Source organism: Ranitomeya variabilis, chromosome 5 (assembly GCF_051348905.1).
Source record: "Ranitomeya variabilis isolate aRanVar5 chromosome 5, aRanVar5.hap1, whole genome shotgun sequence".
Lineage (NCBI taxonomy): Eukaryota > Metazoa > Chordata > Amphibia > Anura > Dendrobatidae > Ranitomeya > Ranitomeya variabilis.
In genome coordinates this window covers 195,313,131-195,334,958 of record NC_135236.1, presented here as the reverse complement: position 1 = coordinate 195,334,958, position 21,828 = coordinate 195,313,131, and the positions used below count along the sequence as shown (strand labels likewise).

At 44.3% G+C, this 21,828-nt stretch overlaps 1 protein-coding gene across 1 annotated transcript in view; it reads right to left on the bottom strand.

Moving 5' to 3' along the window:
* Window positions 1–21,828, bottom strand: part of FAM227B (family with sequence similarity 227 member B) — a 1,130,503-nt gene that overhangs the window by 248,179 nt on the left and 860,496 nt on the right. Inside the window, exons 12-13 of the mRNA XM_077262735.1 lie at window positions 17,905–18,017; window positions 3,737–3,884 (exon numbers count right to left, since the gene is read on the bottom strand). Coding sequence (XP_077118850.1) covers window positions 3,737–3,884; window positions 17,905–18,017 — 261 coding nt within the window. The remainder of the gene's footprint in view (window positions 1–3,736; window positions 3,885–17,904; window positions 18,018–21,828) is intronic.

Here is a 21,828-nt window from a genome sequence, read left to right as displayed (position 1 = left end):
TTGTGAGAACTTTGAACCCCCAAGTGTTTCACAAAAGTTTATAGCGCAAAGCCGTGAAAATAAAAATTCTTTTTTTTTTTCACAAAAATGATTTTTTAGCCCCCAGTTTTGTATTTTCACAAGGGTAACAGGATAAATTAGACCCCAAAAGTTGTTGTCCAATTTTTCCTGAGTACGCTGATACCCCATATGTGGGGGGAACCACTGTTTGGGCGCATGACAGAGCTCGGAAGGGAAGGAGCGCCATTTGGAATGCAGACTTAAATGGATTGGTCTGCAGGCGTCACGTTGCATTTGCAGAGCCCCTGATGTACCCAAACAGTACAAACCCCCCACAAGTGACCCCATATTGGAAACTAGACCTCCCAAGGAACTTATCTAGATGTGTTGTGAGAACTTTGAACCCCCAAGTGTTTCACTACAGTTTATAATGCAGAGCCGTGAAAATAAAACATCTTTTTTTTTCTCACAAAAATGATTTTTAGCCCCCCAAATTTTTAATTTTCCCAAGGATAACAAGAGAACTTGGACCCCAGAAGTTGTTGTTCAATTTGTCCCAAGTACGCTGATAACCCATATGTTGGGGTAAACCCCTTTTTGGGCGCACGGGAGAGCTCAGAAGGGAAGGAGCACTGTTTTACTTTTTCAACGCAGAATTGGCTGGAATTGAGATTGGACGCCATGTCGCGTTTGGAGAGCCCCTGATGTGCCTGGACAGTGGAAACTCCCCAATTCTACCTGAAACCCTAACCCAAACACACCCCTAACCCTAATCCCAACGGTAACCCTAACCACACCCCTAGCCCTGACACACCCATAATTCTAATCCCAACCCTAATCCAAACCGTAAATGTAATTCAAACCCTAACCCTAACTTTAGCCCCAACCCTAACCCTAACTTTAGCCCCAACCCTAACCCTAACCCTAGCCCTAACCCTAACCCTAGCCCTAACCCTAACTTTAGCCCCAACCCGAACCCTAGCCCTAACCCTAACTCTAGCCCTAACCCTAACCCTAACTCTAGCCCTAACCCTAACCCTAACCCTAGCCCTAATGGGAAAATGGAAATAAATACATTTTTTTAATTTTATTATTTTTCCCTAACTAAGGGGGTGATGAAGGAGGGTTTGGTTTACGTTTATAGCGTTTTTTATATCGGATTTTTATGATTGGCAGCTGTCACACACTAAAAGACGCTTTTTATATCAAAAAAGTTTTTGCGTCTCCACATTTTGAGACCTATAATTGTTCCACATTTTGCTCCACAGAGTCATGTGAGGTCTTGTTTTTTGTGGGAAGAGTTGACGTTTTTATTGGTAACATTTTCGGACACGTGACCATTTTTGATCACTTTTTATTCCGATTTTTGTGAGGCAGAATGACCAAAAACCTGCTATTCATGAATTTCTTTTGGGAGAGGCGTTTATACCGTTCCACGTTTGGTAAAATTGATAAGGCAGTTTTATTCTTCGGGTCAGTACGATTACAGTGATACCTCATTTATATCATTTTTTTATGTTTTGGCGCTTTTATACGATAAAAACTATTTTATAGAAAAAATAATTATTTTGGTATCGCTTTATTCTCAGAACTATAACTTTTTTATTTTTTTGCTGATGATGCTGTATGGTGGCTTGTTTTTTGCGGGACAAGATGACGTTTTCAGCGGTACCATGATTATTTATATCAGTCTTTTTGATCGCGTGTTATTCCACTTTTTGTTCGGCGGTATAGTAATAAAGCGTTGTTTTTTGCCTCGTTTTTTTTTTTTTTTCTTACGGTGTTTACTGAAGGGGTTAACTAGTGGGGCAGTTTTATAGGTTGGGTCGTTACGGACGTGGTGATACTAAATATGTGTACTTTTATTGTTTTGTTTTTTTATTTAGATAAAGAAATGTATTTATGGGAATAATATATTTTTTATTATTATTATTTATTTAGGAATTTTTTTTTTTTTTTTTTTTTTTTTACACATGTGGAAATTTTTTTTTTTTACTTTTTTACTTTGTCCCAGGGGGGGACATCACAGATCGATGATCTGATAGTGTGCACAGCACTCTGTCATATCACCGATCTCACTTACATCGGTGCAGGCTTACCAGCGTCTGCTCTGAGCAGGCACTCGGTAAGCCACCTTTCTCCCTGCAGGACCCGGATGCCGCGGCCATCTTGGATCCGGGACCTGCAGGGAGGAAGGAGGTAGGAGACCCTCGGAGCAACGCGATCACATCGCGTTGCTCCGGGGGTCTCAGGGAAGCCCGCAGGGAGCCCCCTCCCTGCGCGATGCTTCCCTATACCGCCGGCACATCGCGATCATGTTTGATCGCGGTGTGCCGGGGGTTAATGTGCCGGGGGCGGTCCGTGACCGGTCCTGGCACATAGTGCCGGATGTCAGCTGCGATAGGCAGCTGACACCCGGCCGCGATCGGCCGCGCTCACCCCGTGAGCGCGGCCGATTGCGTATGACGTACTATCCCGTCACCGGGAATTAAGTCCCAGGTCACCTTGACGGGATAGTACGTCATACGGGATTAAGGGGTTAAAGAAGCACTCCCATCACAATTGTTATCATCTTAATATATTGCAGTCATCATATTATATAGCTGTGTGCATTTACAATTGCTCATTTTGCCCTTCTACCCAGTTAATTTTCAATTTTCTGTTTGGTCTATGACATCAATCTGACTCATTCCTTCTTCACAAGAGGAATAAATCATGAATATAGCGACGGTACAGTAATACATTGTGAGCATGTGGGTTGTTATTAGACATGAAATATTCCCTAAATAACCCCATCGAAAGGTTTACATATGAAGGTGCAAATCTGCTAACCATGGCACAGCTCCTGATTTGTTTGAAAAGTAAAGAATTGAGTTCAAGGATATTATTATACTAAATAAATGTAAAACCCTCAAGCAAAAATTTGGGGTGTTGGCATAAGTAGTTCCTTAAGTAAGTAGTACTACCCAAAAAGACTGAATGTACTTCAACAAACTATTTGTTTAAAGGGACACTCCGGGGGCATGAAAAATTATCCTAATGCTATTTTTTTCATAAACTAGTAGGATAACATAAATAGTGTTGTTTTCATCCTCACAGTAGCTGTAATTTTGTGATGCTGTAGCTGTTCCTTGGTGCTCCCCCTTCCTTTATGGGATGTTACATCACACATTAGGGGGCATGGTGTCAGCCAGCCTGTCCCCTGATACTATCTGATTGTATTCAGTTCAATACCAGCGGGCATAGCAGGGTTTGACCTGTTCCTGGCTGCTAGCAACAGCAAGCCCCCTGTTATTTCCTTCCCCGGAGTCCTAAATCATGGAGCAGGTCACGCCTCCTGATCTAGAACAGATATTTGCAGGGAGCAGGTCACACCACCGGCATGACCCCTAATATTGAACTCAATACAAGCAAATAGTATCAGAGGACTGGTTGTTACTAGCAGCCATGAGTAGGCCACATCCGCTAATGTGTAAGGGAGAAGTGAGGAGGAGCTTATTTTACATTAAGGGGGAGTTACCAGTAGTACATGCCTGCACAAGGCAATCTTGCCTTGTGCAGGCATGTACTATGGAGGACAGAGAATGAACTTCAATCCAATATTGCAGCCAGCATGCAGCCAGCGGGTAAGGAAAGGGTGAATCAAACACCCAAAAACCCCGCCCCTATGGCTGAAAATTGTTCCCTCCAAATTCAGGTGACAGAGTCCCTTTAAAGGATATGGCAAGTGTGAAATTTTCAGTGCGCTTTATTCTGTGTCGTGATATGCCATGGATACAACCTGTGAAGTGATGCTTCTTCAGATAGTTTGACACCAGAAGACTGTGGCTATCAAGCTGGAAAAGCGCATGATGAAACTCTGGTCCTGGACTCATTGAGTGAGACTAGGGTAGAATATTAAATGAAAGATATATTAAAATACAAACATTAGGTGAAAACAAAAGGATTGGGTATATGTAAATTCATTTGCCATAGATGGACACCCCAGTACTAGTGATGAGCGAGTATGCTCGTTACTTGAGTTTTTCTGAGCATGCTCGGGTGGTCTCCAAGTATTTTGGCGCGCTCGGAGATTTAGTTTGTGTCGACCAGCTGCATGATTTGCGGCTGCTAGTCAGCTTGAATACATGTGGGGATTGCCTGTTTGTTAGGCATACTTGCTCATCACCATTTTCTTGTACACATTTGATGGTTGACCAGTCACAACAAAATTGCTGGGTTGAACTGATATTGGAAGGCTTTTCCATTCATATTTAAAACTAAGCATACTCACCTTTCTGTATAACAGTACAGAAGATGAATGGTGGGGGTCAGTAGGTTATTTTTAGAGCCTGTTATATACAGTATGTATATATTTTTTTTAACAAGCTCAACTTTGAAGTGGTCATAAATCAGTTCAGAAAAAAAGATTAGGTTATATTAATTCTGAGGTTTTTTTGCTGATTTATTTAGCAGATTTACTCTAAAATACTCTTCTAAAATCAATAAAAAAAAATCTCTACCCATTCTATTAGAAATCCACTTTGTTGTTCATATAAATTACTTGAGGTTTTTTCCATTCTTAACCCCTTCCCGACCTGTGACACAGCGTATGCGTCATGAAAGTCGGTGCCAATCCGACCAGCGACGCATATGCTGTGTCACAGAAGGATTGCGCTCCTGCGGGTCGGGTGACCGGGGTTAATGAAAGGTCACCCGACCCGCAGGTGCAGGGGGACCTATACTTGACCCCAGGGGGGGTGGCTTTGCCCCTCCGGGGCTACGATCACTCCTGGTGACCTTTTTGTCACCCCCCTCAGATCTGATTGGAGCTAGCGTCCATGTGACGCTAGCCCTCCAATCGGATGTGGAGGGGCGGAGAAAAACAAAGCCTGCCTCGCTCCTCAGCTTCATCCCGTCCGTGGAAGCTGAGGAGCGAGGTGCCTGACTGCTCACCTACCCCCCAGACACCGCGATCGCCACCGCTGCCGCTGCACACCTCTTCACAGCGCCGCCGCCGCTGCCACCGCCTCCCCCACTGCCACTGCCAGCACCGCCGCTGCTGCTGAGGACAGGTACCTCCCTTCTCCTGTCCTCCACTCCCTCCAACCTTCGCTCCCTCCCCCCTGCCCCCCCGATCACCCCCTGCCCTCCCTGTCCACCTGATCACCCCCCTGCCCCTTTTATCACCTGCAGCTGCCGCTCTGATTTTTCCTCTCCTACCGCCCCCTGCGCCTGTCAGCCCTTCCTCCCCTGGTGATCACCCTCTTCAGTGATCACCCCTAATCACCCCCCCGATCACCCCCTGCCCCCTCTGATCACCCCCTGCCCCCCCTGTCCACCTGATCACCCCCTGCCCCCTTTATCACCTGCAGCTGCCGCTCTGATTTCTCCTCTCCTACCGCCCCCTGCACCTGTCAGCCCCTCCTCCCCTGGTGATCACCCTCTTCAGTGATCACCCCTAATCACCCCCTGCCCCCCTGATCACCCCCTGCCCCTCTGATCACCCCCCCTGCCCCCCCTGATCACCCCCCCCCTGCCCCTCTTTATTACCTGCTGCTGCCTTCTCCATTTTCTCCACTCCTACCCCCCCTGCACCTGTCAGCCCCTCCTCCCCTGGTGATCACCCTCTTCAGTGATCACCCCTAATCACCCCCCCGATCACCCCCTGCCCCCTCTGATCACCCCCTGCCCCCCCTGTCCACCTGATCACCCCCTGCCCCCTTTATCACCTGCAGCTGCCGCTCTGATTTCTCCTCTCCTACCGCCCCCTGCACCTGTCAGCCCCTCCTCCCCTGGTGATCACCCTCTTCAGTAATCACCCCTAATCACCCCCTGCCCCCCTGATCACCCCCTGCCTCTCTGATCACCCCCCTGCCCCCCCTGATCACCCCCCCCCCTGCCCCCCTTTATTACCTGCTGCTGCCTTCTCCATTTTCTCCACTCCTACCCCCCCTGCACCTGTCAGCCCCTCCTCCCCTGGTGATCACCCTCTACAGTGATCACCCCTAATCACCCCCGGCCCCCCTGTCATCACCTGCCCCCTGATCACCCCCTGCACTCCTTTATCACCTGCTGCTGCCAGCTCCATTTGCTCATCTCCTGCCCCCCCTGCGCCAGACAGCTCCATCCTCCCCTGGTGATCACCCCTCCCATGATCACCCCAATCACCAACTTCCCCCCGATCACCCCCTGCCCCCCTGATCACCTTCTTCTGCTGGCTCCATCTGTAGCTGGTACTCTGCTCCCCTTCTGGTCCCCCCATGCCTGACAGCCCCATCCACCCCCAGTGATCACCCCTTGCCCCCCTGATCACCCCCTGCCCCCCTGATCACCTGCTGCTGCCAGCTCCATCTCCATCTGACCCTGCATCTCCTCAGCCCCTCCTGCCCCCCCGGCACCTGACAGCCCCCCCGGTGCCTGACAGCCCCCCACGCCTGACAGCCCCCCCACGCCTGACAGCCCCCCCACGCCTGACAGCCCCCCGCGCCTGACAGCCCCCATGCCTGACAGCCCCCCCCTCGCCTGACAGCCCCCCGCACCTGACAGCCTCCTCCTGCAGAAGAGTTTCACCAAACACTCGCACATACACATGCACACGCAACACTATAATAAAGTTAAGATTTTTTTTACACATGCACACACACCACACACACAATGTCCCGCTCATCCCAGTCATCCCAGTCACAAATCGTTTCCTGTTGTGAACTGTGTTTCTGGGCTCCCTCTGGTGGTCACCAACGGTATTGTGTTAGGCATGTCTTGTTGCAGGCCTGAGCTCCAGCTGTGTCGTTAAGCAGCGGGTGTTCCCTATTTAAGGCTCCTCTGGACTCAGTCTCTTGCCTGGCATCGTTGTATCCAGACCTATATGGTCTCCTCCGGATTCCTTTCAGTCTGTCTCATGCAAGAAAAGCTAAGTCCGTTTTGAATAATTTGGATCGTTTGCATTTTTCTGTGTTTTTGTCCAGCTTGCTTAATATTGGATTTTCTGGCTCGCTGGAAGCTCTAGGGGGGCTGATATTCTCCCTACGCACCGTCAGTCGGTGTGGGGGTTCTTGAATGTTCAGCGTGGATGTTTTTGTAGGGTTTTCTGCTGACCGCATAGTCCACTATCTATTTTCTGCCTATCTAGACTAGTGGGCCTCACTTTGCTGAATCTAGTTCATCTCTACGTTTGTGTTTTCCTCTTGCCTCACCGTTATTATTTGTTGGGGGCTTTCTTTATCTTTGGGGTTCAATTTCTCTGGAGGCAAGTGAGGTCTTATTTTCCCTCTAGGGGTAGTCAGTTCTCCGGCTGGCTCGAGACGTCTAGAACCAACGTAGGCACGTTCACCGGCTGCTTCTAGTTGTTTGTGTTAGGATCAGGTATGCGGTTAGCCCAGTTTCCACCTCCCTAGAGCAGTATTTATGTTTTTGCTATCTTGCCGGAATATCAGAGATCCTCTACCACTGGGATCATAACAGTTTCCAATGTGAAACGTGTCCTGACAAACCTGGACTGTGTTTGAATGAATGGTTCAGAATTCATCACACGTCCACTGACTAAACACATCCTGACATGGACTCACCCACACCAGGCTGAGATACACAACACCACACACACCAACCTGACGTACACTATACCACAACACACATCAACGTGACGTACACTACGCCACACACACCAACCTGACACACTGCGTCAGGTTGGTGTGTGTGGTGTAGTGTATGTCAGGTTGATGTTTGGTGTAGCGTACGTCAGGTTGGTGTGTGTGGTGTAGTATACACCACACACACACCAACCTGACGTACACTATACGACACCACACACCAACCTGACGTACACTACACCACACACCAACCTGACGTACACTACACCACACACACCAACCTGACATAGCATGTCAGGTTGGTGTGTGTGGCGTAGTGTACGTCAGGTTGGTGTGTGGTATAGTGTACGTCAGGTTGGTGTGTGTGGTGTATACTACAGCACACACACCAACCTGACGTACACTACACCACACACCAACCTGATGTACACTACACCACACACACCAACCTGATGTAGTGTGTCAGATTGGTGTGTGTGGCATTGTGTACGTCAGGTTGGTGTGTGGTATAGTGTACGTCAGGTTGGTGTGTGTGGTGTATACTACACCACACACAAACTAGACGTACACAGCACCACACACACCAACCTGACGTAGTGTCAGGTTGGTGTGTGGTGTGGTGTGTATGTCAGGTTGGTGTGTGTGGTGTATACTACACAACACACACCAACCTGACGTACACTACGCCACATCCTAACCTGACATACACTACATACTTTCAATACGCGACGTGTCCGCTAACGATTGGAGCTAATTTTCCATTCAAAAAGTCAAATGGCGCTCCTTCCCTTCTGAGCCTTGCCATGCGCCCAAACAGTGGTTTACCCCCACATGTGAAGTATCGGAGTACTCAGGAGAAATTGCCCAACAAATTTTAGGATCCGTTTTATCCTGTTGCCCATGTAAAAATTAAAAACATTGAAGCTAAAATAATTTTTTTGTGGAAAAAAAAGTACTTTTTCATCAGCATCCCATCTTAATTCCAGTCAATTTTGCATTGAAAAGTCAAATGGCGCTCCTTCCCTTCTGAGCCTTGCTGTGCGCCCAAACAGTGGTTTACCCCCACATGTGAGGTATCTGTGTACTCAGGAGAAATTGCCCAACAAATTTTAGGATCCATTTTATTTTGTTGCCCATGTAAAAATTTAAAACATTGAAGCTAAAATAAAATTTTTGTGGAAAAAAAAGTACTTTTTCATATTTACGGATCAAATTGAAGCTAAAATAAATTTTTTGTGGAAAAAAAGTACTTTTTCATATTTACGGATCAATTTGTGAAGCACCTGGGGGTTCAAAGTGCTCACTATGCATCTAGATAAGTTGCTTGGGGGGTCTTGTTTTCAAAATGTGGTCACTTGTGGGGGAGCTCCAATGTTTAGGCACACAGGGGCTCTCTAAACGTGGCATCATGTCCGCTAAAGATTTGAGCCAATTTTTCATTCAAAAAGTCAAATGCCGCTCCTTCCCTTCCGATCCCTGTCGTGTGCCCAAACAGTGGTTCCCTCCACATATGGGGTATCAGCGTACTTAGGATAAATTGGACAACAACTTTCAGGGTCCAGTTTCTCCTTATACCCTTGGGAAAATAAAAAAATTGTTGCTAAAAGATCATTTTTGTGACTAAAAAGTTAAATGTCCATTTTTTCCTTCCATGTTGCTTCTGCTGCTGTGAAGCACCTGAAGGGTTAATAAACTTCTTGAATGTGGTTTTGAGCACCTTGAGAGGTGCAGTTTTTATATGGTGTCACTTTTGGGTATTTTCAGCCATACAGACCCCTCAAACTGACTTCAAATGTGAGGTGGTCCCTAAAAAAAACGGTTTTGTAAATTTTGTTGTAAAAATGAGAAATTGCTGGTCAAATTTTAACCCTTATAACTTCCTAGCAAAAAATTTTGTTTCCAAAATTGTGCTGATGTAAAGTAGACATGTGGGAAATGTTATTTATTAACTATTTTGTGTCACATAATTCTCTGGTTTAACAGAATAAAAATTAAAAATTTGAAAATTGCAAAAATTTCAAAACTTTTGCCAAATTTCTGATTTTTTTCACAAATAAATGCATAAATTATCGACCTAAATTTACCACTAACATGAAGCCCAATAAGTCACAAAAAAACAATCTCAGAACCGCTAGGATCCGTTAAAGCGTTCCTGACAGAGGCGTAGCTAGGGTTTCAACTTAGGGGGGGCGAAACATCTGAGTGGGCCCCTAACCAGCTAACCCTGATTACAGCTACGGTTGCGCACTCTAATTGTGAATATAGGGGAACCTCAGAATATGACCGCACTGTTATTGAAAATAAATCTATATACAAAAACGAACGTTGACTTTACCGCCATATTGTGACCATATGCAACTTTGATGGTCACAATACTCTGAGTGCCCCTATAACAACGATGCTTAAGTGCCCACTTAACATTTAATAATGTCCCCTAAGTTCCCCCATGTACTGCTCCATTATACACAGTATGGTGAGCTTAAAGCTTCCCTATACACAGTCTAAGGCCCCCACAGCTCCCTTATACACAGTATGGTGATTCTATAACTCCCCGATACACCGTATGATGTTCTCACTGCTCCCCTTTACACAGTATGATGTTCCCACTGCTCCCCTCTACACAGTATGAGCCCAATGCTCCCCTATACACAGTATAATGCTGACAGAACTCCACTATAGAAAGTATAATGCCCCCCAGAGCTCCCCTATATACAATGTAATGGGCCAACAGCTCCCATATGCACAATATGCCTTCACAGTTCCTTATACACAGTATGATGGGCCCGCAGCTCCCTTATACACAGTATGATGTGTGCACAGCTCCCTTATACACAGTGTGATTGGCCCGCAGCTCCCTTATACACAGTATGATGGGCCCACAGCTCCCTTATACACAGTATGATGTGTGCACAGCTCCCTTATACACAGTGTGATTGGCTTGCAGCTCCCTTATACACAGTATGATGGGCCCACAGCTCCCTTATACACAGTGTGATGGGCCCGCAGATCCCTTATACACTGTCTGATGGACCCGCAGCTCCCTTACACACAGTATGATAGGCCCGCAGCTCCCTTATACACAGTATGATGTGTGCACAGCTCCCTTATACACAGTGTGATTGGCTTGCAGCTCCCTTATACACAGTATGATGGGCCCACAGCTGCCTTATACACAGTATGATGGCCCGCAGATCCCTTATACACTGTCTGATGGACCCGCAGCTCCCTTATACACAGTATGATGGGCCCGCAGCTCCCTTATACACAGTATGATGGGCCCGCAGCTCCCTTATACACAGTATGATGGGCCCTCAGCTCCCTTATACACAGTATGATGGGCCCGCAGCTCCCTTATACACAGTATGATGGGCCCGCAGCTCCCTTATATACAGCATGATGGGCCAGCAGCTCCCTTGTACACAGTGTGATGGGCCTGCAGCTCCCGTACAAACAGTATGATGGACTTACAGCTCCCGTATACACTGTCTGATGGACCCGCAGCTCCCGTATACACAGTATGATGGGCCAGCAGCTCCCTTATACACAGTGTGATGGGCCCGCAGATCCCTTATACACAGTATGATGGGCCTGCAGCTCCCGTACAAACAGTATGATGGACTTACAGCTCCCGTATACACTGTCTGATGGACCCGCAGCTCCCGTATACACAGTATGATGGACTTACAGCTCCCGTATACACTGTCTGATGGACCCGCAGCTCCCTTATACACAGTATGATGGGCCAGCAGCTCCCTTATACACAGTGTGATGGGCCCGCAGATCCCTTATACACAGTATGATGGGCCTGCAGCTCCCGTACAAACAGTATGATGGACTTACAGCTCCCGTATACACTGTCTGATGGACCCGCAGCTCCCGTATACACAGTATGATGGACTTACAGCTCCCGTATACACAGTATGATGGACCCGCAGCTCCCTTATACACAGTATGATGGACCCGCAGCTCCCTTATACATAGTATGATTGGCCCGCAGCTCCCTTATACACAGTATGATGGACCTGCAGCTCCCTTATACATAGTATGATTGGCCCGCAGCTCCCTTATACACAGTATGATGGACCCGCAGCTCCCTTATACATAGTATGATTGGTCCGCAGCTCCCTTATACATAGTATGATTGGTCCGCAGCTCCCTTATACACAGTATGGTGGACTCACAGCTCCCTGTCATGATTTGGATGCCCCGGTCATTTACTCATCCTCCGGCGTAATCACTATTTTGTGGCACTGCTGCAGTACCGCGACTCAAACTTGTGAGAGCAGCTTATGACTGGCCAGAAGTTAGAAGCTATGTCACAGGCGCTCAATGTAAGACTATGAGGCTATGTGCACTTGTTGCGGATTCGTGTGCAGATTTACTGCGGATTTCCTGTGTTTTTTGTGCAGATTTCACCTGCGGAATCCTATACAGGAGCAGGTGTAAAACGCTGCGGAATCTTCAAAAAAAATTGACATGCTACGGAAAATACAACGCAGCGTTTCCGCGCAGTATTTTCCGCACCATGGGCACTGCGGATTTCGTTTTCCATAGGTTCACATGGCACTGTAAACCAGATGGAAAACTGCTGCAGATCCGCAGCGGCCAATCCGCACCGTGTGCACATAGCCGGAGAGTGAGAAAGAGGCCAGAACGAGGCTCTCATAGACTCACATTGATTAGTGACCTCTGCGCTGCTCCAGGAAACACTGGACCTCGGACAGGTCACAAACTGCAGGAGACGGAGCCGAGCGGAGACAAAAACAGATGAAGACGCCAGAAGGTGAGTATCAGACAGAGGGCAGGGGACGGGGATTGTCAGCACCGCTCCAGCAATAAAATAAAAAATAATGCTGGAGTGGTGCTGTAAATGTGATGCAGCTCTTGGTTACTGTATGGGGGCTCCTTATACTAATACTCACAAAAGACCCAGGTGGTACATATCAAAAGCCCCCTACCCCCCCATCTCCAGCCTCCCCGGACAGCAAATATTACATGTGATCAAGTACATATAATATCAGAACAAAACATTATAATATTCAGCCCCCAGTGACCTGTCACCCCTCCCCCACTTCAGCCCCAATACCCCCATCATCTCACATCCACCCCCTCAGTGCCCTGTCCCACCTCACCCATCTTCTGCCCTCACAACCACCAAATGGTCTCACATCCACCCCCCCCAGTACCCTGTCCCCCCTCACTCACTTTCAGCCCCCCAATACCCCAACGGTCTCACAGTGACATACCTGAATTGAATAAATATAATAAGTTCCATCCCCAGCACTTACTGATAAAGCTTGCACTGCAGGCAGGACCAGGAAGTGAAATGCACGGTGTGGGCACTAGTACCCAGCGTGCCTGAGCCAATCCCAGCGTGCACAGTGAAGAAAAACTGCAGCCGGGAAAAGCTTCATCATCAGGTCAGAGGGGCGAAACCATTCACTGCAGGGGGGAGACTGCAGCCGCCATTGTGCTAGCAGCCTGCAGAGTCTTCCTCAGACGGGAGCAGACATTATACTGCTCTGCTCCTATGCGGTGCTCTGCCTCGTCACAGATGTGGCCTTGGCTCCCGGTGGGCCCCTTCATGTGACAGGGCCCGGGGCGACGGCCCCCTCTGCCCCCCCAGTAGCTACGCTACTGGTTCCTGAGTTATTACCTCATAAAGGGACACTGGTCAGATTTGCAAAAAATGGCCAGGTCATTAAGGTTAAAATAGGCTGGTTCATGAAGGGGTTAAGAAATGCTTGAAGTGGATTTGGATGAAATTTCCTCCAAACTAGGCACTGTCAAATCAATAGGCTGCAAAAATGCTTTACAAAAAACACCTTCAAAGCTCTTCAAAGCCTTTAAGGGACAGACAGTCTCTGCTAAAAATCTACCAAAAAGAAGCTCTTCCTGAAGCAGTCTTAATTTAAAAAACTTGTAATTTTTAAATGCCTCAAAAAACTATGTGAACATAGTCTAAGAGTTTCAGAACATGCTTCCTGACAAATTCATAGTTAAGTCATTTTGCAGGCAGCTATGCTCCGTTATACATACAGGCAGCAAAAGATAAACAGAAGAAAGTCAAGGTTTTTGAAAAATAATTAATAGCCATGTAATATAATGCTCCCAAAAGTATACATTTAAGCCCTTCTGGACATTTGAAGTATATATACATCATGGTTGGGAAGCACTTCCTTACCAATGAGGTATATATATATGTCATGGCATTCACCTACGCACAGAAGGCTGTGTGTGGGTGATCGCAGCAGGGTGTTCAGCTGATATGACAGCTAATACCCGATACTCACTGTCAGGAGTGTTGCCCGCACCGCTCTTGCAATTTAACAGGCTAAATGCTGCAATTGATATCAATATTGTACAAAAAAAATTTTTAAATAACAAAATAAAAAATATATTGTATCCATGAATAAATATTTAGTAAAAAAATAAACCAAAAAGGCATGCACAAAAGAGTGACTGCCACAGACGGACAACGCTGAACGGAGGCCAGATGGAGTGCAGAGTAACTCTGTTGCCTCATTATAGTCAATGGATCGCTCGGGGTTTCATCTGAATCACGTCACTTGGAGATTTAGATGGAAACCCCAAAATTAGTGCTCAGCATAGAGCGCAGTATAAATGTGATCCCAAATGTTATGCAAAATCTTTCCGATAAAAGCGTCAACTCAATCCACAAATAAAAGCAGGTCCCCACTCAGGTCCATCATCTGTTAACAGAAATATAGGGGTTGCCACGTTACTTGTAGTACAAAGGTTCTGGAAAAATGAAATGGCTCCTTGCTCTCCAAAAAGAAATTCAGCAAATTCTGTGCTCCCAAATCCAAATGTCCCCCTCCCTTTTGAGCCACCGTGTGCCTAAACCACATTTATTGTCCACATGCTTGGCATAGGAGCCCAACTAATTTACGGGTGCCTGTCTCCAGATGCATGAGTTGGGCACTACCACGTACTGGACACTACAATGTACTGGTGACTACAACGTACTAGGCAATACAATGGCAGTTTGCAATTTTCACTCAGCAACTTCCACTGCTGCTTGTTCCTGAAAACACCCATGAAGTCAAAATCATAACTATACCTGTAGATAAATTTCCAAAGAGGTATTATTTCCAAAATGGCTTGACTCGAGGGAGGATTCTGCTCTTCTAGTACTTAGGGGTTCTGTACACGAAGTCCGCAAACTATTTTAGGAAAATCTGCACTCCAAACGGCAAATAGAGCTCCGTCCGTCCCAATTATCGCAGTATGGCTAAGCAGTATTTTACAGCCACATAAGGAATATTTCTACATTCAGCAGAAATTGTAGGACACATTTTGGTGCCATTTTACCCATTTCCCAGTGTAAAAATGTAAAATCTGGGGCTAAAAGAAGATTTTTTCAGTAAAAATTTAATTATTTTTTCTTCACTGCCCAATGGTATAATATTTTGTGACACACCTGTGGTGTCAATATGATCACTCGACCTCTAGATGAATTCATAAAGAGGTGTAGTTGTAAAATGGGGTCACTTTTGGGAGGTTCTGCTGTTCTGGCACCTCAGGGCTCTGCCAATGTGACATGACACCCTCAAACCAGTCCAACAAAATCTGAACTCCAATGTGGCACTTTTTCTTTCTGAGCTTTGCACTGCCCCTCAAAATAGTTTTCGACCATGTATTGGGGATCTGTGTACTCTGCAGAAATTGCACAACAAGTTATGGGGTCAATATTTTCATAGTATCCTTGTGACAATGACAAATTTGTAGGAATTTTTTTTTCATTTTTACAGAGCAATGTTGTAAAATTCTGCGAGATGTGGCTTCAAGGTGCTCAACACACATCTAGATAAATTCCTTGAGGGGTCTAGCTTTCAAAAGGAGGTCACTTGTGGAGGGTTGCTACTGTTTAGGCACGTCGGGCTCTTCAAATGTGACATGGAGTTCGCTAATGATTCCTGCAAATTTTGCATTCAAAAAGTCAAATGGTGCTCCTTCTCTTTCTAGCACTGCTGTGCACCCAAACAGTAGTTTTCTCCCACATTTAGGGTATTGGTGTACTCAGGAGAAATACCACAACACATTGTATGATGCAAGTTATCCTGTTACCCTTGTGAAATGCTGAGAGCTGATGTTTTTAGCCTGGGGGGCCAGTATCCATGGCCCCTTCCTAGGCTAATAATATCAGCCCACAGCTGTCTGCATAGCCTTTGCTGGTAATTAATTAAAGGGGGACCCTACATCATTTTTTTAGAGTCCCCATTTTAATAGCCTGTAAAGGCTAAGTATACAGGGGTAAACTGATATTAATAGCCCGGGAAGCTCCTTGGGTATTTCCCCCTTCCCAGGCTATAAACATGGGCCACCAGCCGTCAGCTTTCCCTCTGCTGGACGTGATAAGTAAAGATATGTAAAATTGCTTATGATAAAATGGAAAAGTTTTTAACTCAATTGTTATGCAAAGGAGGAACTTCATAAAATCATAAAGACTTGGGTGGAACATTGGGGAAGTTAAAAATAATTTATCCGAATGTGGAACGAAAAGGTGGGAGAATTACAGGCTAACAGAACATTTTATAGAGATTAAATAAGGAAATCCAACATCTGAGGGGTTACTTTGGTCAAGAGAATGATAGGATAGAAGGGAACACTGGAAATACTGTATAAATAGTATATCCTGCATATCTGGGTAGAGGGAGGGTAGTTGGGGAATTAACTTTTTTTTTTCAATTACTCTGTTTATGATTCTTTCATTTTGAAAATGGAAAAAAGAAAACTAAGTCTGAGCATTCGTAAAGTACTTGTATATAATTTTATTGTATAAAAATCAATAAAAAGTATTGTTATAAAAAAGCAGCATAAAAACTATGCACTGGGTTCTTAAAGGAGTTGGTTTTCATGGCCATGCAGCTGCATTCAAGCCTTACATCACAAACCACAATGCGAAAAGAAGGATTGAGTGGTGATAAGCATGTTGTCACTGAAATTGCTAGCAGTGAGTGATGAATAATGCTTCTGGCTATTGGCATTAGCTGTTTGACAGCACTAAGCCATCTCTAAAGTTTGGTAGAGGAGGCAATGGCGTTGGCCTCATAGCTCAAGTGAAGAGAAATCTTGGACATTTTTTATCCATTATATGCTTCCAGCTTTGTGGGAACAGTTTGGAGTCTGGAGAAGGCCCTTCTGGCTATGTGCCCACATAGCGGATTCGTGTGCGGATTTTTAAAAATCCACAGGTAAAACGCACTGCGTTTTACCTGCAGATTACCCGTGGATTTACCGCAGATTTTTTCTGTTTTTTGTGCGGATTTCACCTGCGGCTTCCTATTGAGGAGCAGGTGTAAAACACTGCGGAATCCGCACAAAGAATTGACATGCTGCGGAAAATACACTGCAGCGTTTCCACGCAGTATTTTCCGCACCATGGGCACTGCAGATTTGTTTTTTCATAGGTTTACATGGTACTGTAAACCGCATGGAAAACTGCTGCGAATCCGCAGCAGCCAATCCGCTGCACATCCGCAGCCAAATCCGCAACGTGTGCACATACCCTCTCTGTTGAAGCATGACTGCCCCAGTGTCAAAGATGACTGCCCCAGTGTCAAAGCAAGGTCCTTAATGCCATGGTTGGGTCAGTTTCGTGGCAGCCTGTGGGGGGGGCTTCATGTGGTGCTCTGATTAGGTATCCTCTTCTGCAGGCAGGTGCCAACCGTGCGATCGCCAATAGCTGTTACTGCGCAGGTGCGGGTGGCACCAACTTGGAGGAGGAAATTTTGTTTTCTTCTCTAGCAAGATGGTGTTACCGGCACCTGCGCAATAGTAGCTATCAGATCACCTCTAGATACGCCGATAGCTGCTACTGCGCAGGTGCGGTGGGCACGATTTTCAAATGGATTTTTTTATTCTATCAGGATAACCTCAAGCACATTTATTATGAAGACACTAAACATGAGATTATGCTGCAGTGGAGGTGCCATGGCCGGCACCTGCTTACAGAAGGTTTGTTTCTTTTCTTCATTATGTATTCATTATACAAACTAGGGGGCAGGTCACTGAGGGATCAGTGACCTGTCAGCAGTCTGCATTATGAATACTTAATGAGAGCACCACATGAAGACCTCCCCATAGGCCGCCCTAGGGCACGAGCATATCATTAACTCAAAACTGAAAATAAGGATTAAACAGCAACCACAAGACGGATTTAATCAACCCAGGCATCATTTTAATCAGTATAACGGTGCCGACCTGACTGTCTGTAGGTTACTGTGCACAATCCTGCAGACAGGTTCCCTTTCAGACTTATTTTCCATAGTTTTTAAACACCATTAATGTGTGTATGGCTATGTACTTGTACATACCTCTTTTTTGGGATATATCTATCTTCTGTACCTAATATTCTAGGAAGATTTGGTTGTCTAGCCTCTTCAAGTAAGTCATCCAGGTTAAATTCCAGCCTCCTTTTGACATCTGTATAACAAAAAAGAAAATATAAATATTCTATAGAGTTTATTTTTTTACTCTTCACATAGTATAATATAAAAATATATATACAGTTATATGAAAAAGTTTGGGCACCCCTATTAATCTTAAGTTTAATGTTTCATAAAACATTTTTTTTTTGCAACAGCTATTTCAGTTTCATATATCTAATAACTGTTGGACACAGTAATGTTTCTGCCTTGAAATGAGGTTTATTGTACTAACAAAAAATGTGCAATCTGCATTCAAACAAAATTTGACAGGTACATAAGTATGGGCACCTCAGCAGAAAAGTGACATTAATATTTAGTGGATACTCCTTTTGCAAAAATAACAGCCTCTAGTCGCTTCCTGTAGCTTTTAATGAGTTCCTGGATCCTGGATGAATGTATTTATGACCATTCCTCTTAACAAAACAATTCCAGTTCAGTTAAGTTTGATGGTCGCCGAGCATGGACAGCCCTCTTCAAATGATCCCACAGATGTTCAATGATATTCAGGTCTGGGGACTGGGATGGCCATTCCAGAACAGTGTAATTGTTCCTCTGCATGAATGCCTGAGTAGATTTGGAGCGGTGTTTTGGATCATTGTCTTGCTGAAAGATCCATCCCCTGCGTAACTTCAACTTTATCACTGATTCATGAACATTATTGTCAAGAATCTGCTGATACTGAGAGGAATCCATGCGTCCCTCAACTTTAACAAGATTCCCGGTGCTGGCTTTGGCCACACAGCCCCAAAGCATGATGGAACCTCCACCAAATTTTACAGTGGGTAGCAAGTGTTTTTCTTGGAATGCTGTGTTTTTTTGCCGCCATGCATAACTCCTTTTTGTATGACCAAACTACTCAATCTTGGTTTCATCAGTCCACAGGACCTTCTTCCAAAAATAAATTGGTTTCTCCAAATGTGCTTTTGCATACCTCAGCCGACTCTGTTTGTGGCGTGCTTGCAGAAATGGCTTCTTTCGTATCACTCTCCCATACAGCTTCTCCTTGTGCAAAGTGCGTTGTATAGCTGACTGATGCACAGTGACACCATCTGCAGCAAGTTGATGCTGCAACTCTCTGGAGGTGGTGTGAGGATTGTCCTTGACTGATCTCACCATTCTTCTTCTCTGCCTTTCTGATGTTTTTCTTGGCCTGCCACTTCTGGCCTTAACAAGAACTGTACCTGTGTTCTTCCATTTCCTTACTATGTTCCTCACAGTGGAAATTGACAGGTTAAATCTCTTAGACAGCTTTTTGTATTTTTGCCCTGAACAACTATGTTGAATAATCTTTGTTTTCAGATCGTTTGACAGTTGTTTTGAGGAGCCCATGATGCCACTCTTCAGAGGAGATTCAAACAGGAGAACAACTTGCAAGTGGCCACTTTAAGTAGCTTTTCTCATGATTGCATACACCTGGCTATGAAGTTCAAAGCTCAATGAGGTTACAAAACCAAAAAAAGTGCTTTAGTAAGTCAGTAAAAAGTAGGTAGGAGTATTTAAAACAAGAAAATGATAAGGGTGCCCATACTTATGCACCTGTCAAATTTTGTTTGAATGCAGATTTCAAATTTTCTGTTAGTACAATAAACCTCATTTCAAGGCAGAAACATTACTGTGTCCAACAGTTATTAGATATATGAAACTGAAATAGCTGTTGCAAAAAAAAACAATTTTTATAAAACATTAAGCTTAAGATTAATAGGGGTGCTCAAACTTTTACATATAACTGTATATAATACTGTGTAAAAGTTTTAAGTTTTTGGTGGGTGTGGAAAAAATGCTGCAAAGTAAGAATTTTTTTAAATAAAAAGGTTTATTTTAATCAATTTATTTTAAGTTTATTTTTTATCAATTAACAAAATAAAAAAAGTGAAAGAACAAAAAAGATATCTAAACCAAATCAATATTTGTTGTGAACACCCATTTCATTCAAAACAGCAAAAGTGTATTTATTCTCTATAACTACACTTGCACACAGTTTTTGAAGGATCTCTGAAGGTTGATTGTTCTAAACATATTGGAGAACTATCCACAAATTTTCTGTGGATATAGGCTTGTCCAAATTCTTCTGGCTCTTTATCTAGTTCGAGACCTACGTGATGATTTTAAGTTGAGGGCTTTGGGAGCCATATTATGACTGCCAGGACTCTTCCTTACGTTGTTCTGCTTTATGCTGAACATATTTCTTAATTACATTGGCTGTATATTTGGTGTCATTGTCCTGCTGCAGAATAGAATTGGAGTCAATCACACACCTCCCTGATGATATTGCATGACAGATAAGTATCTGTCTGTATATCACAGCATTAAAAATACCAATCCTGCAAGGAACCTCCACCTTGCGTCACTGTTGTACCACTCTCAAGCCCTTTAGTGAACAGACTGCTTTCCATTACAGACAAATATTTAAAATTTTGATTCATCAGTCCAGAACACCTGTTGCCATTTTTCTTAACTCCATTTCCCATATTTTCATGCATAATTGAGTCACTTTGCTTGTTTCTGTGTTGATACTAAGGATGTAGAGAAGGCTGAACTTTTAAATTCCTATTTTGCATCTGTTTTCTCTCAGAAAGGAAATGTAACATCAACTGATCTTCACTATCCTATTAAAGGAATAGTAGAATCCAGGATATCTATAAACAGAAAGATAGTGAGGAAACACTTAGCTAACATAAATGAATTCAAGTCTCCAGGTTCAGATGAATTACACTCCAGATTACTGAAGGAGATAGCAGAAGAAATTTTTGAACCACTCTCCATAACCTTTGAAAATTCTTGGAGAGCAGGAGAAGTCCCACAAGACTGGAGGAGAGCAAATGTTGTTCCTATCTTCAAAAAGGGGAAGAAGATGGACCCAGGGAACTATAGGCCGGTGAGTCTGACTTCTATACCAGGAAAGATCTTTGAACAAACTATTAAACAACATGTATGTAAGTACTTGGATAAGAATAAAGTGATTAACCAGAGTCAGCATGGGTTTGTAACTAATAAGTCATGTCAGACTTAATTTCCTTCTATGACAAACCTCAATCCTATCGAGAATCTATGAAAAGAGCTGAAAACTGCTGTTCACAAATGATCTCCATCAAACCTCACTGAGCTCGAGCTGTTTGCCAAGGAAGAATGGGCAAAATTTCAGTCTCTCGATGTACAAAACTGATAGAGACATACCCCAAGCGACTTGCAGCTGTAATCGCAGCAAAAGGTGGCGCAACCAAGTATTAAGTTAAAGGGGCTGAATAATATTGCACACCCCACTTTTCAGTTTTTGAATTTCCAAAAAAATTTAAAATAACCAATAAATTTCATTCAACTTCACAATGGTGTTCCACTTGTTGTTGATTCTTCACCAAAAATTTACATTTGTTATCTTTATGTTTGAAGCATGATATGTGGGAAAAGGTTGAAAAGTTCCATGGAGCCGAATGCTTTCGCAAGGCACTGTATCGTCACTTGTAACCTTTAGCAGAATTTGGCTATTCTTTATTTAGTTTCAAACATCCTACACCTGTTTCTGCTTCAGTTAATGACTGGGTTTTGCCCTGCATATGAAAATGATGATTATCATCACCTGTTTGGTATTAGATAGATTGGAGAAAAGAGCTAGGGCCACAAAAAAGGTGATCACCACACAATACAATACAATGTTTGGTATAATTAGTTACACATATACCTGACTATAATCAACAGAATTAATTCTGTTTTGAAGGCAAAAATTTAGCCACACTAAATATTGATTTGATTTAGACTCATTTGTTTGTTCACTTTGAATTTAATTGACAAAAATAAACTATTAACACTTT